This window comes from Scyliorhinus canicula, chromosome 13, assembly GCF_902713615.1.
Source record: "Scyliorhinus canicula chromosome 13, sScyCan1.1, whole genome shotgun sequence".
NCBI lineage: Eukaryota > Metazoa > Chordata > Chondrichthyes > Carcharhiniformes > Scyliorhinidae > Scyliorhinus > Scyliorhinus canicula.
The window spans coordinates 11,611,703-11,634,656 of record NC_052158.1 but is presented as its reverse complement, the minus strand read 5'-3'; the positions used below and the strand labels follow the sequence as shown (position 1 = coordinate 11,634,656).

The 22,954-nt window shown below is 57.2% G+C and overlaps 1 protein-coding gene across 1 annotated transcript in view; it reads left to right on the top strand.

Annotated features, from left to right (window-relative positions):
- Positions 1 to 22,178, top strand: part of LOC119975735 (zinc-binding protein A33-like) — a 31,990-nt gene extending 9,812 nt beyond the window's left edge. The window contains exons 5-6 of the mRNA XM_038815561.1: positions 10,390 to 10,505; positions 20,946 to 22,178. Of these exons, the coding sequence (XP_038671489.1) occupies positions 10,390 to 10,505; positions 20,946 to 21,496 (667 nt within the window). The 3' untranslated portion in view covers positions 21,497 to 22,178. The remainder of the gene's footprint in view (positions 1 to 10,389; positions 10,506 to 20,945) is intronic.
- Positions 22,179 to 22,954: the final 776 nt, after the last annotated feature.

The window sequence follows — 22,954 nt, the reverse complement described above, 5'->3', positions numbered from 1 at the left end:
CTTCCTCCACCCATTTACTGCAGGAATCAGGTATTTGTGAGGCTCCCCCTCTATACGCTATGTTGTCTGCCGGGAAGGTGGAGGTGCCGGTATGTTTCACTACAATGTCCTGGCCTTGGAGGATAAGTGTCCACCTTGCTATCCTGTTCTGGCTGACTGCCCCGTCCTTTACCCGCCTGTTCAGCAGCAATTGTATCGGGGTATGTTCAGTGAGGATGGTGAGGGGATTTCGGGTGACTATGTAATTAAACGATGTACTGCCCAAAAGAGGATAGTCGGTATTTCTCACATATTGTGAAGCTGTGTTCCCCCGGTGTTAACATGCGGGGAGCGGAGGCTACTGGGCCCAGTCGTCCGTGCAGTTTTTGGAGGAGCACGGTGGCTAGTGTGCTGTCAGTGGGCCCTACTTCAATAGCAAAGGGGAGCTCAGGGTTGGGTATCTGTAAGGCAGGGGTTTGTGCAAGGGATTGTTTGAGGTCTGAGACTGCTTGTGTATGTCGTACAGTCCAGACCCATGGGGTGATTTTTCATTAGAGTTCGGACAGGGGAGCGGCTTTAGTGGCGAAACCGTTGATATGGTTCCGGCAGTACCCACCAAGCCTAAAAACGAGCGTAGCGAGCTCATGTCCTTTGGTAAGGGAAGGTGTGTTACAGACTCGATTCGCTTCCTTTCTACCTCGTGCTTTCCCTCAGTCACTGCTGTACCCAAGTAAGAGACCTGTGATCTCATGATCTGGGCTTTCTTGGGATTTACCTTTAACCCTAATGTAGTGAGGAGGTTCAGCAGTTCGTCCAATAATCCGAGATGTTCCCCTCTTGTTTCAGTCTGTTAGAGGAAATCATCTACGAATTGTACCAATCATTCTGATTTGGAGAATCCCTCTACGCCCTTTGCTAAGTGCTGGTGAAATATGACGGGGGAGTTATGAAAACCTTGTGGTGACAGGCCCAGGTGCACTGTTGTCCCTGGAATGTGAAGGCAAATTTGTATCAACAGTGTTGATCTAAGGGAATTGACCAGAAGCCATTACTGATGTCCAAAACTGTGAAAAATTGAGCGTGTGGGGCTTGATTCATCATGGCTTCTGGACTGGTCGCCACTGTGGAGGCTGAGATGGGGGTGGTCTGAATTAGGGCTTGATAATCAATTGTGAGCCTCCAGGAACTGTCCGGTTTCCTTCCCGGCAATATGAGGGAATTGTTAATGGAAGCAACAGGGCGCAGGACTCCTTGTGTTAACAAACTGCTAATGACCTTGGCCACTTCCCCTTCAGCTTGCTTTGGGGTTGAGGGTCAGGACCTTCTATGATTACTTCCCCTGTTATTCGGCCGCAGTCATGTTTGTGACTGGCGAATGCCTGTGTGTGTTTGGCTAATATACCCTGTGCTTCAGGGTCCTCCGTCATTGCTGTGGGGCTGATCTATAATTCTCCAAAAGATTCGGTCTATGTATCTGTCGGTGGCCACCTTGACTGTGGACCGCGGGTAGCCAGCATGCGCCATATACAAGAATTTGTCGGGTCGAATGATAAACTGCATTTTCTCATCAGATCAGATCCCAGTATATGTTCAGCTTCGGGCTGGAGTTTCACTAAGATGGCGGGATGGTGACGTACCAGGTTTCCTAATCGAAATTCTAGTAGATCAATTTCTGCACCCTCCTGTGGGTGGCCTGTAAAACTGTTTAATATGATTGTATTCCAGGTATGCCATGTGCAGTTGAGGTCTCGGGATGTGTTTAGAGCAGTGCAGGATCCACCCTGTGTCCCAAAGGAACTCAGCGAGGCGGACTCCAACCTCTCCTTGTACTAGGGGTCTCCCTACACTATCCCATTTGGTGTTACACACCCAAGTCGGTGAGGCCGGGCACCGTCATGCTTCAGGTCCGTGTTCTAATTGGGGATAAAGGTTAAAGGGGATGTCGGCGTTTTCTAGCGAGGTTATGGTGGCTTGTCGGGCCAGTCCTTCGAGGGGCATGGGTCGGGGTCCATCATTGGGGAATCACTGAGACGGTCGTGTGGGATCAGGGTTATGGGGAGAAGGCAGGAGAATGGGGCTGAGAAAATATCAGCCATGATTGAATGGCGGAGCAAATTCGATGGGCCGAATGGCCTAATTCTGCTCTGATGTCTAATGGTCTTATGGTAGTTGGTTGGTGCCCTACAGTCACGGACAAAATGGTTGGGTTGCCCACAGTTGTAACAATGTGCTTGTGGGCCTCTGGGCTCGGCTGTATACGGTACCCTGCATGTGGGGTTGGGCGTATGTCCTGTGTGGGCTTGTGGTTCCCTGCGTCGGCAATCAGCAGGGTATATGGCGGCGGGTAGGTGGGGACTACTGGTCCCCTGATTCTACCTCACCCCACGTTTCGTCACACCGGGCTGGGAATTCAGTTGGGGCAGATGGGATTCATTTTTAATTTTGGGATGTTCATCTATTTGACTCCCAAGCGCGAGTCATTTTCCGGATAGCTCAGGTCTCATTGTGTGGATCGTCTTCAGGGTCGTAATTCTTGCATGCTTTGCGACTGGTGTGCGTGGCATGGGCTATCAGGGTCCGGATCCATGTGGATGGGTGATGTGGATCTAATTGGCTCTGTTTATTGAACCGGAAACCCCAATAAACTGGTTCCACAGCCGACTTGCAAACGCTGTCGGATGTTCCCCTTCCTTTTGCTGACAATTGTTGAGGCCGTTCGCTCGGTCGTCTCTATTGCATCCTATGGCAGTCAGAACAGCCGCCTTCATTTGGCGCAAGGTTCCCCCTGCTACATTTTGGGGATTGGGTCAGGCAGAGCGGATTGCGGGACTTAGGCACAGGAGGATGAGCTTGACCTCGTCTGCCTCGTCTAACCCATTTAGGGCACGGTATTGGCCGATGATCTCAAAAAGAGCGTTTCTGCCCCCGGTGGGTTCGAACACCCTAATCGCTTTTGCAATGTCAGTGAGCTGAGTCATCGTGCAGGGCGTTATGTAGGTGACATTGGGGTTCTGTCCATCGTGTCTGTGGGTGGTGACTGGATTCATTGGGATGGGGGTCGTTTCCGGGGCCTGTTCAGGTGGTGCGGTTGGTTCTACCTCTTGGAATGCGGAACGGGCCCCTCAGTCGGCAGTGGGCCTTGCCGACTCATAGTCAGAGGCATCCTCTTCTAGTTGCTGCCATTCTACCCCTGGGTCACTGTCCCTGGAATTTGTGGTGAAGGTGCACATTACTCCTGTAACTGCCAATTGGGACTGTAATCTGCCTATCCCACACAGGCATTTGGTATGGTCCACAGCGCGGCTCCTGTTTTCTTTCCCTGTTCGGTGTAAGACTTTTACCGCAGCCTGCGGGTCGCTGCATTTTAATTTCAGTTCCTCTAATTGGGTAACAGCGGCATCTTTCTCACCGATAGCGCGCTGTGTTTATTGATGGGCCTTGTCACACTGGGCCTGGTATTCACTCATATGTATGAGGTTGACACGGTTCCTCTCCTCTCTCATTGCTACATCGGCTTCTAGCTGGTGGATGCATCCAGCAGCGTCCACTAGGTCCTGCTGTAATCTCATTATTTGGCTATCCTTGTCTTCGTTAATTTGATTAAATTTACGGCAACCGACCACAACAGTGGCCATCACCAGCAACAACCCCAAAGAAGGAAGAGCAGAAGCTGAGTATGACTCCAGCAATATTCCCCTTTGGATCCCAGATCTGGTTTAGGGGTTTCGCCCCACTGTACCCACTTGGGCCATTTACTGTTTTTATATGCATGGAGGAAGTGGTAGTATGACTAGGGGTATTACGGTACCTGGAAGTAAGCTGCTTGGAGCCCATTGGCCCGGGTAAGTCATGTGCCTCTCAGCCAATTGGCTGAGAGGTAGGTAGCTCCTCCTACGAGATGGGATATAAGAACCCGTGCCTCCCGGCCGTCGGCCTTTCTTCTGTACGTCTGCTGCCGGGCACACATCTTGTGCATTAAAGCCTATCGTTTGGATCTCATCCAAGTTTTGTGTCCATTGATTGTGCATCAATTTAATGCACAAGATTTTAAAGTATGGAGCTTCGTATCAAGCCGCACGCAGCAAATGCGACAGCAGCATTTAAACACTGGCTGGCTTGTTTCAATAGCTACTTGAGCACAGCCGAAAACCGCCCAACGATGGAACAGAAATTGCACATCCTCCACTCGTGCGTCGGCACCGCCGTGTACACGCTCATAGACGACACGACAGACTACGACATGGCCATGGACTTGCTTAAAGAACATTTCATCCGGCCGGTGAACCAGGTCTATGCTCGGCACCTACTGGCCACGAGGCAGCAATTCCCTGGTGAGTCTTTAGACGAATTTTACCGGGCCCTCCTTGTCCTGGGGAGGAACTTCGGCTGCCCACAAGTTTCTGCGGCCGAGCACACCAAACCTTTAATCAGAGACGCTATTGTTGCGGGTATGCAATCTTAGCAGATCCACCAGAGACTCTGTGAGAAAGAAACTTTAAGCCTCACCAAGGCACGGGCCCTCGCCTCCTCCCTAGATGTCGCCAATCGCAACGCCCGTGCGTACGCTCCCGACCGCGCGGCGGCCCCCTGGGCGGCATGGAACGCGACCCCCCTCACCTCTGCAGACTCAGACCCCCCTCAGGCCGGCACCGCAGGGCACCCCGATAAACCCACGGGGCCCCGCTGCTACTTTTGTGGCCAGGCAAAGCACCCCCGCCAGCGCTGCCCGACCGCACCGTAACCTGTGAAGGCTGCGGCAAGAAGGGCCACTTTGCGGCCCTTTGTTAGTCTAACGGGGGCGCTGCGGTCCCGAGCAACGACCTTGGGTTCCCCCCCCCCCCACCGCTCTCCTCAGGGGCCCCGTGCGGCCCACGGACCTTGCTGCACCCGCCACCCACCGCCACGAGTGATCGTCAGGCGCCACCATATTGGTCCCCTGACGCCACGTGCGATCCCCGGGCACCGCCATTTCGTTCACCCGCCACCACGTGCGGCCGACGGGCACCGCCATCTTGGATCGGCACCGAGGACCCCGCAGGTGACCTGCTCTCTGCCAGATGACGACTCGGAGTTCCTGCCACGACTCGCCTCAGTAACATTGGACCAGTCGCAGCTCCGCACGCTGTCCACGGCAACCACGAAGATGCTCCTCAACGGCCACGAGACAAGCTGCCTGCTGGACTCCAGAAGCGCAGAGAGTTTCGTGCACCCTGCTACGGTAAGATGCTGCGCACTTCCCGTTTACCCGGTAAAACAAAGAATCGCTCTGGCCTCCGGTTCGCACTCGGTCCAGATCGCAGGTCCAGGGGAGGGAGTTTAAAAACTGCAAGCTCTTCGTCCTTCCCCACCTCTGCGCGGCAGCACTCCTGGGGTTAGATTTCCAGTGCAACCTCCAGAGTTTAACGTTCAAATTCGGCGGCCCTATTCCCCCCCTTACTGTCTGCAGCCTCGCGTCCCTCAAGGTCGATCCCCCATCCTTGTTTGCAAACCTCACCCAGGATTGCAAACCCATTGCCACCAGGAGCAGACGGTACAGTACCCAGGACGGGACCTTCATCAGGTCCGAAGTCAGACCACCAACAGGTTTATGCAGCTGGACGCGTATCCTCTCCCACGTATCTCCGACCTGGTCAACAGGATCGCGCAGTACACGGTCTTTTCTATGGTGGACCTCAAGTCTGCCTACCATCAGCTCCCCATCCACGCGAGTGAACAAAAGTACACTGCGGATGGGCGGCTCTACCACTTTTTAAGGGTTCCCTTCGGTGTCACAAACAGGGTCTCGGTCTTTCAAAGGGAGATGGACCGAATGGTCGACCAATATGGTTTACGGGCAACCTTCCCGCATCTCGGTAATGTCACCATCTGCAGCCACGACCAGCAGGACCACGACACCAACCTCTGCAAATTACTCCATACCGCAAAACTCCTTAACCTGACCTAAAATAAGGATAAGTGCGTGTTTAGCACCGACCGTCTAGCCATCGTCGGCTACGTAGTGCGTAATGTAGTGATAGGCCCTGACCCCAAACGCATGCGTCCCCTGATGGAGCTTCCCCTCCCCCACTCCCTCAAAGCCCTCAAGCGCTGTTTGGGCTTCTTCTCATATTACGCCCAGTGTGTCCCCAATTACGCAGAGAAAGCCCACTCTCTCATCCAGTTCACCACATTCCTCCTGTCAATGGAGGCCCGCCAGGCCTTTAGCCGCATCGAAGCAGACATTGCAAAGGCCATGATGTGCGCTATCAACGAGTCCCTCCCCTTTCAAGTCGAGAGCGATGCGTCTGATGTAGCTCTGGTGGCCACCCTCAATCAAGCGGGAAGACCCGTGGCCTTCTTCTCCCGTGCCCTCCTCACTTCCGAAATCTGCCATTCCTCGGTGGAAAAGGAAGCACAGGCCATAGTCGAAGCTGTGTGACATTGGAGGCACTATCTGGCCGGCAGGAGGTTTACCCTCCTCACAGACCAATGGTCAGTGGCTTTCATGTTCGATAATGCACAGAGGGGCAAGATGAAGAACGATAAGATCTTGCGATGGAGGATCGAGTTGTCCACGTACAACTATGACATCTTGTATCGTCCTAGGAAGCTAAACGAGCCTCCCGATGCCCTGTCCTGCGGCAGCTGTGCCAATGCACAAGTGGACCGCCTCCGAACCCTCCACGCGGACCTGTCACCCGGGTGTCACCTGCTTTTTCCACTTCATAAAGACCCGCAACCTGCCCTACTCCATCGAGGAGGTCAGGACAGTGACCAGGGACTGCCACATCTGCGCGGAGTGCAAGCCGCACTTCTACCGCCCTGAACATGCGCATCTGATAAAGGCTTCCCGCCCCTTTGAACGTCTCAGCAGGGACTTCAAAGGTCCCCTCCCCTCCAACGACCGCAACACGAACTTCCTCAACGTGATTAACGAGTACTCCCGCTTCCCTTTCGCCATTCCCTGCCCCGACATGACCACGACCACCATTATCAAAGCCCTACACACTACCTTCTCCCTGTTCGGTTACCCCGCGTACCTCCATAGTGATCGGGGGTCCTCATTTATGAGTGACGAGCTGCATCAGTTCCTGCTCGGCAGGGGCATCGCCTCCAGCAGGACGACCAGTTACAACCCCTGGGGTAACGGACAGGTCGAGAGGAAGAACGGTATGGTCTGGAAGATCGTCCTACTGGCCCTATGGTCCAGAAATCTCCCAGTCTCCCACTGGCAAGAGGTCCTGCCAGACGCCCACCACTCAATCCGGTCTCTTCTCTGTACCTCCACTAACCAACCTCCGCAAATTACTCCATACCGCAAAACTCCTTAACCTCACGAACGTCTTCTTGTTTTTCCCAGGAACTCTTCCTCAGGGACCCCGCTCCCAACCTGGCTGGCTACCCCCGGGCCCATTCTGCTCCAGCAGCACGTGCGGGTGCACAAGTCGGACCTGTTGGTCGAAAGAGTCCAGCTACTCCACGCAAACCCGCAATACTCGTATGTGGAGTATCCCGACGGTTGACTGGACACGGTCTCCCTTCGGGACCTGACACCCGCTGGATCCCGGCCACACCCCCCGGCGCCAGCACCTCCCCCCAACCCCAACTGCCCCCAGCAAGCCCCCCCCACGGCCCAGCGGACAGGAAGCCCCTCCCCTGGCCTGGCCCCCGCTAGCTCCGACCAGGGGTACGGACACAGGAACAGGATCATCGCTCCCGGAGTCACGGACGACCACCGCTCCGACTTCGCCGGCACAGCTACGCAGGTCAAGCAGGACATCAAAGGCGCTCAATCGACTGATTGAATCAATATGACGTACTGGTGGACTTCTGCCTGCGGATGGACTCTTGTTTTCCTTGCCTGTTCTCCATTCCCCCCCCCCCCCCCCCCCCCCCGCAATTTTCTACACTGTACATAGTTGCTGTATTTTGAACATAATTGTGGGCCAGTGGGCAGCCATCAATGCAATGGTACGGCCTAAACATCTCTAGTCATACTACCAGTCTTTCACGTACTCACAGGACACGCCCCTGTAGCCACCGAAGTTGGCCATTCCCTCAATACAAAATGGAGGAACGCAAAGCTTGCAGGGAAAAATGGACAAAGTTTGCAGCACAAGCAGGCTGCAACAAGCCACTGTGTATTCTGTCTGCTGAGAGAGCAGACAGCACCGAAACGAACATTCCGCATACTAATGAGGCAATCTCCGGGACAGTTAGCATAGTAATGGAACGATCCCAGGGACAATGAACACAAATAGGGAAGTGATTGCAACAGTGTATGGGAAACCAGACACCCCGGCACCAGCGGGGTTCGAAGACAAAGCACCTGAAGGCCCGCCCAGTAGCCGAGGGACAGCCTCAGTATTGGGGGGATTCAAACAAATCGATTGGGAAGAGACCCAATCGATCCCCAGCTGATAGAGGGTCCGCCCAAAAGGGCACAAAGCCCTGGGACCTATAAAAGACAGGTCCCAAACTCAGTTCGTTCTTCTTGACCAGCCCTCCTCTCTGGACCAGCCCTCTCGACCAGCCTTTACCAAAGAAGACCTTGACCGAGAGAGAGGAGAGGTTCGGACAGCAGCCGCCAGCAAGTAAGTGTCTCACAACGATCGCTACCAGAGATAGACACTCCTGACCCCTTTTTAACCCGTACCAACCTGAAGTCTGCGGACCCAGTGCAGAGCAAGAGGATTTGTCCCCTGATCCGGCAGTTCCTTATTCAGATAAGTATTTGTCTATTTAGTGGTAGGAATAGTTTAGTCATCTTAGCGTGTGCATGAATAGTTTATAATTGTATTATAATAAGCTCTTTTGTTTGAACTTACTAATTGGTGTATGGTTTTATTGCTTTGAACTTGACCTTGAAACTTGTGGCGGTATCTTAATGATACCTGGTGACTCCAAAGCTAACGAACGAAACAGAGCCAAATTGAGTGTTAAGCACACTCACCCAGAACGAGCAACACCCCCCCTCATGTCCACGTTTCACGTGCCATTCCCCCCCCCCCGGTTCTTTTTCAACAAGGGGTGAATGTGGTAGTATGACTAGGGGTATTACAGTACCTGGTAGTGAGCTACTATTGGTGCAGAGCACTCGCTACCCATTGGCCTGGGTAAGTCATGTGCCTCTCAGCCAATTGGCTGAGAGGTAGGTAGCTCCCCCTACGAGGCGGGATATAAGAAACCGTGCTTCCCGGCAGTCGGCCTTTCTTCTGTACGTCTGCTGCCGGGCACACATCTTGCGCATTAAAGCTGATCGTTTGGATCTCATCTACGTTTTTTGTCCATTGATTCTGCATCAGAGGACATCAACCAACTCAGCAGGACTGGCCATCACTATTCTGCTAGAATGTGGTGGGGGTGGAGGGAGAAAACAATTGGGATAAGGGTCTGGTTTACACTAAATTCCCTCCCACAAAGTTCTTTCAAGTCCCGCAACTATCCTAGATCTTTTCTAAAGTTTGTACTCCTCACGTTCCAGACTCCTGGTTTATGGCCCAATCAGCTGGTGGAAACTGTATTAGTCCTTCACTCTCTTACGACTGGCCATTAGGTGGGACAATCTGTCCTCTTATTTCAGGCTCAGACAGAGTGTTGGAGAATACTGGGTTGAAGGTTCGACTTCGGAGCAACGTATCGCTTCTTATCGAAGGACTGTCTGAGGTGCCATAATGTACAATTCAGATACTTCAACCAGATCCTTAATTAAAGTTTACCCAGATGTCTTTATTTATGACTGGAACAAAGTACGGACATGGGATATAATGCTACACACTTTATTAAATAAACCATAAATTACCCACTGTACATACAAGAAACACCCAGGATTCGATTATATTACCCGAAAAGGTGGTTTGGTAAGTTGTAGATCCGATCCCTGAGTCCCTCTGGTTCCTCCTTGCAAAGGTGATTCTCGCTGGCTGTTTCATGCTTGCTTCCTTTTGGCCTGGTCAGGGTCACCTCACACAACCAGTCGTTGCTCCGAGTCTTTGCTCTGAGTCTTTGCTTCGAGTCTTTGCTGCTAGTCCTTTGCTTCTGGTGCCGCTGAGATGCCTACTTTTATTCCCCTCCCTGCCTTTCCAGAAACTTTTCTGGCTTCCAGCCAATGAGTTCTCGGGAGCGGGTCCCAGCAGCCAATGGGCCGCTTGATGACCGTTTGACAGGCCACCTGAACCCGCCCCAGGTGTCCCATCTCTGGTGGTGTGGGCTGCACATGACCTGTTCCCATAAAAGATAACAGTGGATACTCTCGGTATTGGAAAGACTAGCTCGATCTGGGCTACGAACAACAAGTTATACATTTCTCAGTTATAGAAACGTGATTAATATTTCACTTTGTACATTTTCGCAATCATCAAAACTGCTGGAAACATTTACATATGTTCTAAAATCTATCAGAGAAATTTATTGCATTTTTTTAACATACAGGATTAATGAGGACTCTCTCAAACTCTCAGTATTTGCTGCCGCCCTGTCTATCGGAAAGTTCAAAGGCCCTTTACAGTACACAGCGTGGAGAGAAATGATCAACTCCATTAACCCCGGTAAAACTCTTCTATTCATTTTCCTAATTTTAAATCCAGTTGTGACGGGACTAAAGGGTCTCCTCGGTCCCAGATTAAATATTCACTTTGTCGGTTGTTAATCCTCGGGAGCCGCTCCATTCTCATATTTTACTCTTTGTGGATTCCTCTGGGTGAGTGTCTGAAGCCATCAGCACCGTGTGTCAAAGCAGTGAAGGGATCTGTATAACCAGAGGAATAGAGCACCAATCTCAGGATGGGAAATCCAATTTGTAGAGGAGACAGGACTGGTCCCGTCTGTCATTCTGGGGAATATTTTTTATCATCGTTTATCGGGAAGACATTCAGACATTAGAGAGCAAGTGTTAAACGGCAGAGAATCTGGTTGGTGGAATTGGACACCTTCATCAAGAAGAGGTGCTGCAGAAACTGTGAGTCTGCACTGGATAAGGGAGGGAGTGTGGTGATCTTATTGAAATGTTCAAGGGTCAAAACAGAAGGGAGAATGTAAAAATCCACAGGTTGAACACAGTCACAGAGTCCAGATGAAAGTAGGTATCGTTTTAAATCTAGAATAGGGAGTTTGGATTGAGTGAGGTTGATTTATTGAGTGACTCCATTGATGGAGCAGGTAGTGAACCAGTGAACCCTGGCCGCCCAGTGGGACATGGCGGACTTGCCCCTTGGAGCGGCAGCAGAAATGAAGAAACTCTTGAGATCGCGTGGGCCCGCGGGGTCCATGACGCACGATTGCTCCCCTGGCCGTCCATGAAGGCCCACGGTGAACGATCCACCCGCCCCCCACCAGGGGGGCCGTGGACTGAGACCGCAGCCGCCACCGGACGTTCCCCTCGGCCGATAGGTGGTTCGAACTACGCCGTCGGGAACTCGGCCAGTTCTTCACAGTGAATTGCGGTGGGGCCTCTGTCAATGGCCTCCTACCCGCGCTGCGTAGTTCGCACGCGAGAGACTCCCGAGCGATTGTCCAGGGACCGGAGAATCGTGGACCCTGAGCCGGTGCCGATTTCGGTGTATACGGCCATCCTCCGCCCCCCGCCGATCGCGATTTTGGCGTGGAGGCTCAGAGAATCCCGACCATGGGGTTGGATTCTCCGCAGCTCCGCTCCGAAATTGCGTAAACCGATCTGCCGGTGATTTACCTCCGATACCCAAACCGACTTTGGTGCTGGTTTGGCGCCGATTTCTGATTCTCCGGACCCCCCAAAATGACGGATTCGCAAAAGGTGCCCCTACAACCGATACTCCGGGGTCTGAGCGATTCTGCGGCCTGGATGGGCCGAAGTCCCGACGGCGTGGTTCTAACCACGTATAAAAAATCGCAATGCCGGCGTGCTGGCTGATGCGGCGGTGGGAGGAGGTAGGAGTTGGCGCGGGGGGACTGCAGGCTCCCGTAACGGGCACCGGCCGTGTTTTCTGCAGTGGGGAAGGGGAAGGGGGGGAACAGGACAAGCAGTCGGGGAGCCCCCTGACATGACAGGGCGGTGCTCACGCAACGGGCGCCATTATGGTGCCCACCCACCATTGTGCCCCTGGGTGAACGCAGAGTTGACGGCCGTATGGGTAAGTGCCCACCCCCCTCCCTGGCCACCCAACCCAACCAGCGACACCCACAGGGGTCCACCCAGGGCCACACCGACGGCAGCCCCCAGTGAGGCAGTGCCATCAAACTGTGGCCCTGGCAGCAGGGACTGCCCGACAGGCCGAGAAGGAATGGGACAAGAGGGAGGAGGAGGAGGAACGGGACGAGGGGGAGGAGGAAGAACGGGACGAGGGGGAGGAGGAGGAGGAACGGGACAAGGGGAGAAGGAGGAGGAGCGGGACGAGGGGGAGGAGGAAGAACGGGACGAGGGGGAGGAGGAGGAGGAACGGGACAAGGGGAGAAGGAGGAGGAGCGGGATAAGGGGGAGGAGGAAAGGGATGAGGGGAAGGAGGAGAAGGAACGGGCTGAGGGGGAGGAGGAGGAGGAGTTGGTGGTGATAAAGGAGGCCCCACGCCTACGGGCGCCATCAGGAACTCCCGGACCGGGCCGGCAGGGGGAGGCTGCGGAGGAGCTGGGAAACCGTCACTCACATCTGCCACGTGATGGCAAACCTGGCACCGCATGGGACTGGGGGAGGACACCCGCTACCGGTGGCCATCAAGGTGACGGTCGCCCTCAACCTCTACACCACGGGGTCGTTCCAGTCACCGAGTCGGGATCTGTCCGGCATCTCTCAGGCATCGGCACAGGTGCAACCGTGCCGTCACCAACATCCTGTATGCCCTGGCATTCAGTTCCCTGTGGACCGTGCCCACCAGGATGTCCGGGCAGCGGGGTTCGCTGCCATCGCCAGGATACCCCAGGTCCAGGGGGGCATCGATGGGGTGTATGTCGCCCTATGGGCACCGGCGGATGAGAGGCCGATGTTCAGGAACAGGAAGGGGCACCACTCCATGAACATACAGGTGGTCTGTGACCACCAGATGAAGATCCTGCAGCCGGTACCCAGGCAGTGGGCATGACTCGTTTATCTTGGCTCAATCATTCATAACCGGCATGTTCGAGGGACGCCCCCCCCCCCTCCCCCCGGCTGCGGGGCTGGTTGCTGGGCGACAGGGGTTACCCATTGCGCTCGTGGCTGGTGACGCCTATACAGAGGCCACAGAGCGACGCGGAGACCCGCTACAATGAGGCCCATTGTGCGACCAGAGGTATGTGGAGAGGTGCTTCGGGGGGCTGATGATGCGCTTTAGGTACCTGGACCACTCTGGACGGGCCCTCCAGTACGAGGCAAGGAGGGTCGGCATCATTGTTGTGGTCTGCTGCTTCCTCCACAACATCGCGCAGCAGAGGGGCGATGTGCTGGAGGAGGATGAGGAGGCAGGGCAGGCCTTGTCAGACGAGGAGGAGATGGGGCAGAGGGACAATGGGCGGGGCATGCACGGGAAGCTGCACTACGCCACCAGCAGGGGCAGCGAGCGTGGGATGCTTTGGTCGATGCACACTTCACCAACTGGGGTGGGGGGGGATTACTGGGCATGGGCACAGGCACGACATTACCGCACCGTACCACCGACCACCCCACCTCCCCCACCACTGAACACTCACCTCCCCCACCACCGAACACTCACCTCCCCCACCACCGAACACTCACCTCCCCCACCTCCGAACCACTCGCATGCACACCACCCCTCCATTATATATATACCTGGGGCACCGGTTGGCCAGTGACAGCAGGTCTGGTCCACGGGATGGAGGATGATGTCAGCCCGCTCTGCGATGAGCTCCGAGCTCCACATCGTGAGACAATGTCTGACTCTCATGGACACAGTAGCATCTCCCAACTGGGTGATCTGGGCATCCAGCTGGACAGTCCATCCCATGGCCCTGTCGTATCACTGGGGATGGGGTGATGGGGACATCTGCGGGGGGAGGGGGGGGGGCTGTATAGATCACCCACTGGGACACACTCTTCCACTACCCCTCACCCACAGTGGACATCACTTACCGCCCCACCCCCGCACCCATCGGACAGAGCACCAGAGGCAGCTTTCATCGGTGATAACATGTGTTTAATGTGCAGAGGTATATACAGTCTGTGCCCGAGCCCCTATAACTAAACTGTGCCCTGCACCCATGCCAACTTAACCTGTGTCTATGTTTCTGGCCTTATGGGCCCTATCACTACACCTAGATGGTTCCCCAGATGGTACAGCAGGGGTGGAGGTGGACTGCTGTGACCCCTGCCCCGTGATGATGGTCCCCATTGGCGTACGTCTCCTGGGTGGTCCAGGCTGCTCCTCGGGCGTCCCGGCTGGCGTACTGCCGCCCTGTTCTGCCTGCTGCCCACTAGGTGCACCAGGGACAGGAGGGGGGAGTCTGAAGTGCTGCGGTGTTACAGCACCTCCCCTGCAGTGTATGGGCCCCAGCACCTCCTCCTCCCTCGGGGTGCCTGAAGGACCCCGGCTTCTCAATGGGATGGGGGTGTGCGCTGCCATTCCTGGACGCCCGCTCTGGTATCGACCAGGGTCTGGCCATGGAGCTCAGCGAGTGGGCCATCCCTGTGACGCCAGCCAGCACCTGGGCAATGGTGCCGATGCTCTCAGCCATGGCCTGCTGAGACTGGGCCACACTGCGGAGCACCGCTGCAATCTGTGTGTGGGCAGCCATGTCCTGGGCCATGGCCCCCGCCTGCACAGAATGCCGCAGGCCTTGCACAGCCTGACCCATGTCCAACACCTTCACCTCCAGTGCCTCCACCACGGACGGCACCTGTGCGGTTTCAGCCTGGGTGGCACGCACGGCCGGCACCATTCCCTGCTCCTACACACGGTTGGACTCCTCCACCTGCGTCTGCAGGGGCTGGAAGCCGGCCATCATCCCCTTCTCTGGTCCCTGGCTCTCTGACTGCACCTGATCTATGGGTGGGAGTGGATATTCCAGGAACCCGGGACCCGTCTGGGTGGCAGCTGGTTGCTGGGACCGGGCTGCCCTCCGACTGTCCGGCCCCTCGGCTGCTCCTCCCTCCACCTGCTGTACCGGAGCGGCTGTGTGGTTCACACCGGTAAGTGTCCCAGAAGCCTCCTCACTAAAGAGCCCAGTCGAGGTGATGGTGGAGGGTCTGGGAGATTGCAGTGATGGAAAATTCCTCATCGGACCCGAAGTCCGGGGTCTCCTGGGTTGTGGTTTCCTGGCTCGTCTCGGCCGGAGGGCTGGTGTTACGGCTGCCCTCCCCGTCGGTGCTTAGGGCCGGGGGGGGCACCGGCCCTGGCACTGGCTGGGGGCGGGGAGGCACCGGCCCTGGCACTGGCTGGGGGCGGGGAGGCACCGGCCCTGGCACTGGCTGGGGGCGGGGAGGCACCGGCCCTGGCACTGGCTGAGGGTGGGGGGGGGGGGGGGCGCCGGCTGGTCCATGACCAGCGCCGGCTGGTCCTGCAAGACACAAGACAGCATGTATGGTCAGACAGACGGACGGGGGTGAGGCATCAGGTAGTGAGTGAGTGGGGTGAGGGAGGGGGGTGAGGGAGTTGTGGTGAGGGGTTGGGGTGAGGGAGGTGTGGTGAGGGGGGTTGGGGTGCGGGTGGTGGGGTGTGGGGGGGTTGGGGTGAGGGGGTGGGGTGATTGGGGTGGGGGTAGGGGGTGAGGTGGGGTGGGGTGAGGGCCGCATACACGTAGGGGGCTCTCACTTGGTGGCGCGCCTCCGACCTCCGCATCAGCAACCTCCCTCTCCTCCGGCCCGCCAACGTTGTCCTGGGCCCTCTGCTCGGGCACGGTGAGGGGACGCAGTTCTGGTCCTCCCCCCTCCGATCGTATCCCGCTCCCGGCGGTTTATGCGCAGCCTCGTCCTGGGCGGGGGTGGGGGAGGGGGGGGGGGAGACAGAAACAGCAACATTGTCAGACGGTCCGACGCATGCAGCCCAGGGGTTGGGTCTCTGATGGCATCAGTGCCCAGGGCACCCGGCCATTGTGGCTGGCAAGGGTGGGTGCAGCCATGTGGGTCAAGGTGGGCTTGCGACTACCCCCCTGAGGGGTGTGGGTGGCGGGTCACATGTGTGTGGGGGTAGGGGGGTTGGTGCCAGGGGCACAGTGCTGGGTACTCACCCTGGCTGCCCTGAGGAGGTTGTGCAGCTTCTTCCTGTTCTGGTCTGCAGTCCGGGCCACCACCCAGACGGCGCTGACGGCGTCTGCCACCTCCGCCCAGCCACGCCGGACAATGGAGCCTGCGACCCGGCCCGGGGTACAGCACCAGCCTCCTGCCCTCCACGGCGTCCAGGAGGGTGTCCAACTCGCTGTCCCTAAATCGCGGAGCTGCTCTGCTGGCGGCCATCTTGCCTGCGACGCTGTGTGTGTCTGTGTGTGTGTGTGTCTGTGTGTGTGTGTGTGTCTGTATGTGTGTGTGTGTGGGGGGGGGGGGGGGGGAGAATGGTTATGAGCAGCCGCGGCGTATCGGCGGCCGCTCCCCGGGTGCTTCACGTTCCGCCCGTGCTAGCCCCTGTGGGCCGGTGAATCGCTCCACCTGGCGGCCCGTTGATGCCGTCATGAAACTCCACCGTTTTCACGACGGCATCAACACTTAGCCTCAGTATCGGAGAATCCAGCCCAAGATATTAATCACATGGAGAGGGTGAGGAAATATATATTTCTGGAGATTTTCTTGTGTTGGTTTTAAGTGAGGAACACCTGTGGGAGGGACCTTTGAGTTGACTGGAGATTGTAACAGGCAGCAGCAGAGCGGGCAGCAGAGGGGCAGGCAGCAGTGGGGCAGGCAGCAGCGGAGCAGGCAGCAGCGGAGCAGGCAGCAGCGGAGCAGGCAGCAGCGGAGCAGGCAGCAGCGGGGCAGGCAGCAGCGGAGCAGGCAGCAGCGGGGCGGGCAGCAGCGGAGCGGGCAGCAGCGGAGCAGGTAGCAGCGGGGCAGTCAGCAGCGGAGCGGGCAGCAGCGGAGCGGGCAGCAGCGGGAGCGGGCAGCAGCGGGGCAGTCAGCAGCGGAGCGGGCAGCAGCGGAGCGGGCAGCAGCGGGAGCGGGCAGCAGCGGGGCAGTCAGCAGCGGAGCGGGCAGCAGCGGAGCGGGCAGCAGCGGAGCGAGCAGCAGCGGAGCAGGTAGCAGCGGGGCAGTCAGCAGCGGAGCGGGCAGCAGCGGAGCGGGCAGCAGCGGGAGCGGGCAGCAGCGGGGCAGTCAGCAGCGGAGCGGGCAGCAGCGGAGCGGGCAGCAGCGGAGCGAGCAGCAGCGGAGCAGGCAGCAGCGGGGCAGGCAGCAGCGGAGCGAGCAGCAGAGGGGCAGAGGGCAGCCGCCCAGGTTGGAGAGCCGGCTGTCCAACCGGCCAAGGAGGAGGAGGTCCCAAGGAGGCGCCAAATGAGGCCTCGTGTCTACCAGCACCGCCTGTCATTCGAGGAGCTGCCGGACCGGGCATTCCGCGGAGGTATGACACCCGCCCCCAAGGTGATGGTCACCTTGAACTTTTACCCCACGGAGTCCTTGAAGGCGCCGAGTCGGGACCTGTCTGGGATCTCACTGACCTCGGTGTACAGGTGCATCCATGCCGTCACGGAGGCCCTATATGCCCAGGCGGATCAATACATCTACTTCGATGTGGACTGAGCCCACCAGGCTGCCCGGGCAGCGGCCTTCGCCACCATCACCGGGATGTCCCGGGCCAAGGGGGTGGTCGACGGGATGCATGTCCCCCTACGGGCACCTGAGGATAACAGGCCGCTGTACACAAACCGAAAGGGGTTGACTCGATGAACATGCAGCTGGTTTGTGACCAACAGCTGCGCATCGTACACGTCTGTGCCCGGTAGCCGGGCAGTCAGCAAGACGCCTCTGGTCCGCTGTGGTCTTGGCTGATGACTCCTATCCGGAGGCCACAGGCCGACGCGGAGACCCGCTTCAACGACTCGCACACAGCGACCAGCGGTGTAACCAAGCGGTGCTTTGGCTTCCTGAAGATGTGGTTCAGGTACCTGGACCGCTGTGTAGGGACCCTCCAGTATGACACTGAGAGGGTCTCCCATGTCGGCCTGCTGCATCCACCAGAATATCGCACAGCAGAGGGGCGATGTGTTGGAGGAGGAAGAGGAACGCCAGGCCTCATCAGGTGAGGAGGATGCGGGGCAGGGTGAGGGCGGCCAGGACATGGAGCCCAGGCAGGTGCGGGAGGCCGCATGACGTGTGCCCCAGGGCCTACGAGCAAGGGACACGCTGACAGCCAACAAGTAGGCGGGGGGGGGGGGGGGGGGGGGGGGGGGGGAACTGTCCAGGGGCACGGACACTGCATCCCAACCGCACACCCCCTCACTTCCCACCTCGGTCACCCCCCGCCCAACCCCACCTGCAGCCCCCTCCGTGACACATACCTGCTGCACCGCGGGGTGGGGACCCTGGGATGGAGGATGATGACAACCCGCTCTGCGATGAGATCTGCTGCTCTGCATCGTATGACAATGTCTGACTCCTGCCCACGGTAACACTTTCCACCGTCCACCTGGGTGATCCCTGCCTGTGAGCCGGTCATTCCCACACACGGTCCCATCGAATCCCTGGGGCAGGGGCGGCTCAAGGCACCGGCAACTCGGGCAGTCGCCCGGGGTGCCAAGTGCTAGGGGGCGCCAGAGACTCGGGTCCCGCGCATGCGCAGTTGGGCAGGTGCCAACCAGCGCATGCGCGGTGGCCGTCCTACCCCAGGGCGGCCCCCCCCCCGCTCGTCCGCTCCCCCCGCCTCCCCCCTCGGGTCCGCCCACCCCGCCCCCCGCCCCCCCTCGGGTCCGCCCCCCCCCGCCCCCCCTCGTGTCCGCCCCCCCGCCCCTTGGGTCCGCCCCTCGCCCCGCCCCCCCCTCGGCCCCCCCCCTCGCCCCCCCCCCCCCCGCCCCCCCCTCCCCCCTCCCCCCCCCCAAGGGTGCCTAAGTTCAGCTTGCCCGGGGCACCAGCAACCCTAGGACCGGCGCTGCCCTGGGGTGGCGGTGGTCGGGGTGAGGTGAGGAGGGTGGGGATCACGAGCCACCCACAGGGTTCACACCATTCCCCAGATCCCCCCCAACATTCACCCATTCCCCCACCCCCGGCCAGCCCAGGCTAGCCCACCCCACACACCCATCAGACGGAGCACCGAGGCAGGTTGGAACAGTGGTAACAGGTGTTTATTGTGAACAAATATATACAGGTTTATTCCCTCGCCCCCATAACTAAACTGTGACCTGCACCCGTGCCAACTTAACTGGTGTCTACTTTTCTGGCCTTGCGGGCCCTAACACTATGTCTAGGTGGGTCCCCAGAGGGTACAGCAGGGGCCGGGCCCATCCAGGCCCGGTTTCTCCAGAAGACGCCGGCCAACTGTGATTCCTGCCCTGCGAACTGGGTCCCCGTTGGCCGGCGTCTTCTGGATAAGCCGGGCCTGGATGGGCCCGGCCCCTGCTCAGGTGTCCCAGGTGGCGTGGTACCGCCATGTTCTGCCCGCTGCCCACCAGATACGCCAGGGACAGGAGGGGGGAGTCCGAGGTGCTATTGTGATCAGGTACCTCCCCTGCGGGAGTCACCGACATGGGCCTCAGCACCTCCTCCTCCCTCAGGGTGCCCAATGGCCCCTGGGCTTCTCTCTGGGACTGAGGGGGCAAGGGGAGCTACCCCCTGAGGCTCCTCCGCCACCTGGCACTGCCACTCCTGGAGACCCGCTCTGGTCTCGACCAGGGTTTGCATGCTGGAGGCCAGGGAGCACAGGGAGTGGACCATCTCCCTCTGGGACTGGGCCACCTCCCTCTGTGTCTCCATCATGTTGGTCAGTGCCTGGGCAATGCTGCTGACGTTCCCAGCCATGGCCTGCTGTGACTGGGCCATGCTCAGGAACGCCGCTGCAATTTCCAGGTGGCTGTGGGACATGGTCACCTGTGAGGCAGCAAAACCTGTCCTGGGCCTCGGCCAGCGGCTGCACAGAATGCCCCAGGCCTTGGGCATCGCCGATCCATAGTCCAAACCATCGCCCCAATGCCTCCACTGCGGACGCCACCCATGGAGTGTTGGCCGGGGTGACAGGCATGGTCGGCACCACCTCCTGCTCCTGCACGCGGTTGGACTCCTCCACCTGCGCCTGCAGGTGTTGGATGCTCACCGACATCCCCTCATGTAGTCCCTGGCTCTGTGACTGCATCTCCACTATCGATGGGACTGTCTGTTCCAGAAGCCCCAGACCAGACTGGACGGCAGCTAGTCCCTGGGGTCGGCCCTCCGACCATCCTCCCCCCTCGGCTGCTCCGACCTCCACCTGCTGTCCCGGGTCAGCTGTGTGGTGCATCAGAGAGAGTCCCAGGAGCCTCTTCACTAACATGGCCAACCGAGGTGAGTGTCTCTGGGATGGTGGAGGGTGTTGGAGACGCTGTGACGGGAAGTCAGTGTCATTCTCCAACCCGACCTCCTAAACTTTCTTTCTCATCCCATCTTGTACATTCTCTCCCCCACTGTCTCTCTTACCCTCCCATTTCCCTCCCATCTTCCTACTGTTGCCAACATCCCCTCTCTCTTTTTCACACTCTCCAACTTTTGCATTCATTCCTCTGCACTCTCTCTCTCACCCTCACACTCTCCCTGCTAACCTGCTGTCTCTACTCCTCCACCTCAGTCTCTCACACCCTCCTACACTCCCTGTCACTTCCTGTTCTCCCTGCCACACCCTCTATTTCTCAACCCTCTCCCAATCTCTCTGTAATCCGGCTTCCACACTCTCAAACCCTCCAGCTTTCCGTCACCCACTTCTGCCTCACTTTCACTCCATTCACACACTCCCTCTCTCCTTTCCTGCTCTCTCCCTTCACCCACTCCCTGGCTCTGCTGATCTGATTTCTCTCCTCTGACCCCTCCCCCTCCCTCACTATCCTCTCCCTCACCTACCCCGTTTGCCCCTCTCTACCCCTCCCTCTCTCTTCCCTCCTCCTCCCTCTCTAAATCACTGACTGTTATTTTAACTTTCCCCCAGCTCCAGCCTCTCTGACTCTGGATCTGAACACAGCGAATCCCCGGCTCATCCTGTCTGAGGACCGGACCAGTGTGAGACTCGGAGACAAACAGCAGCCGCTCCCTGACACCCCGGAGAGGTTTGATCCCTGGGGATGTGTCCTGGGATCAGAGGGATTCACATCAGGGAGACATTACTGGGAGGTGCGGGTGGGGGGGAAGACTCGGTTGGGTCTGGGAGTGGCCCGAGAGTCTGTGAACAGGAAAGGGGGAATCTCCCCGAGCCCTGAGTCTGGAATCTGGATTTTGTGGCTGGAGCCCGGATGTGGTTATTTTGCCGCCACCTCCCCCTCACTGACCCGCCTCACCCTGAGTGTGAATCCCGGGAAGATCGGGGTTTTCCTGGACTATGAGGGGGGACATGTGTCATTTTACAATGTGGACAACATGTCCCATCTCCACACTTTCACCCACACTTTCACTGAGAGAATCTTTCCCATCTTCAACCCGGGATGGAATAACGACGGGAAAAACTCGGCCCCGCTGACAATCTGCGGGATTAAAGATCACTAACAGATCCATCCCATAATTTCACACCATCTCCCTGCCTCCTGCCAGCTGTAAACTGCTGGGTGTGGGTCTCAGTCACAGGGGGTGCGGATGGTTCAAATGGTTCCTGAGCTCAGGGTGATTTCAGCTGAGTGACAATAATGTTTTGGTGATTTTGTTTTTTGTTTCCTTACTCGGTGCGGATCAACAAACACGCGGTAACTTCTCCAGTGAATCCTGGAAAATAGATTAAAATCCCCAAGATAATGGAGAATAATCAAAGCGCAGAGACGATGGAGAATTAAAACACAGATAGAAATAAACTCAGGGTCTTCGAGACTCCAGGTCGGAAATTGAACGTTAAGAGGGGCAGGGAAGAGGAACTAGGGTGAGATTGATCACCAATGGCAAGGAAATGACAAAGAGAAAATCCAAGAGCAGGAAAATTAAATAATACCCAGGGAAGTAGGAAGGAAAATTCAAAATCAAATAGAAGCAAAATCAATAGGGAACAGGCAGGAGAATCAGAAACACTCACAAACCAGGGGTTGGAAATGAACAAAACATTTGACAGCCTGGAGTGTTTAAATGTGTGGAGAGAGAAACCAGGTTAACAATCTGGGTATAAACCCTGTATGGGAACTGAAAGATCAGCAAGGACCCCTGTAGGGCTGGGGGAAAGAAGGAGGGCGAGAGAAGAAACAAATAGAAGCTCAATTGTAGAGAGGAACTTACTGGGTAGAATGAGCTGTGAACTGCAGGAAGCCGGTGTCCTTCCTGCCTGTAATGTTGCTCCACAGGCGGAAGGTGGCGATAGATCACCGTGTTTGAGATGAATCAGTTCAGTGATTCTCAAACTGGGGTCGGGGAGTCTTTCCAGGGGGTCCAGGAAATAATTTATCCAGAGAGAAAGGGACAGAGAAATAAATGCAAGAGGGAGGGAGAGGGGAAAGGGGGGGGGGGGGGGGGGGAGAGGGGGGGGGGGAGAGGGGGGGGGGGAGAGGGGGGGGGGGAGGGGGGGCGGGGTGGAGGGGAGGGGAGACCAGCTGCTGCTGTGACAGTCGCTGTCTTCAGTTTGGGCTCAGGCAGTGAGTAAGTGCCGTTATCGAGCTGTCCGGCCTGCTGAGTATTTCCATCATTCTCTGTTTATATTAATCTCCAGTTGGTTTGTTTCTTGTAATCGTGATAAATCTGTCAGTTTGACTCACTTCAAACTCTCACCGTGTTTCAATAATGTAACTTCCTTGTGTGATTAAATAACACTGGCAAACTGGACTGGGTCTGTACAGGTCTGTAAATATTGTCCAGAATGTCATGTTCCAGTGGGGAATCTGTAATAAAATTGGAATATAGGAAAATCGTGTTTCTGGGAGTTTTTATTTTACATTAAAACAAGAAGCTGCCTTGAGACAGTTTAAAGATGTAAATGATGTGACTCTGCTGTGAACACTGATCTGACAGTCTGTCTGTCGTGAACATGAT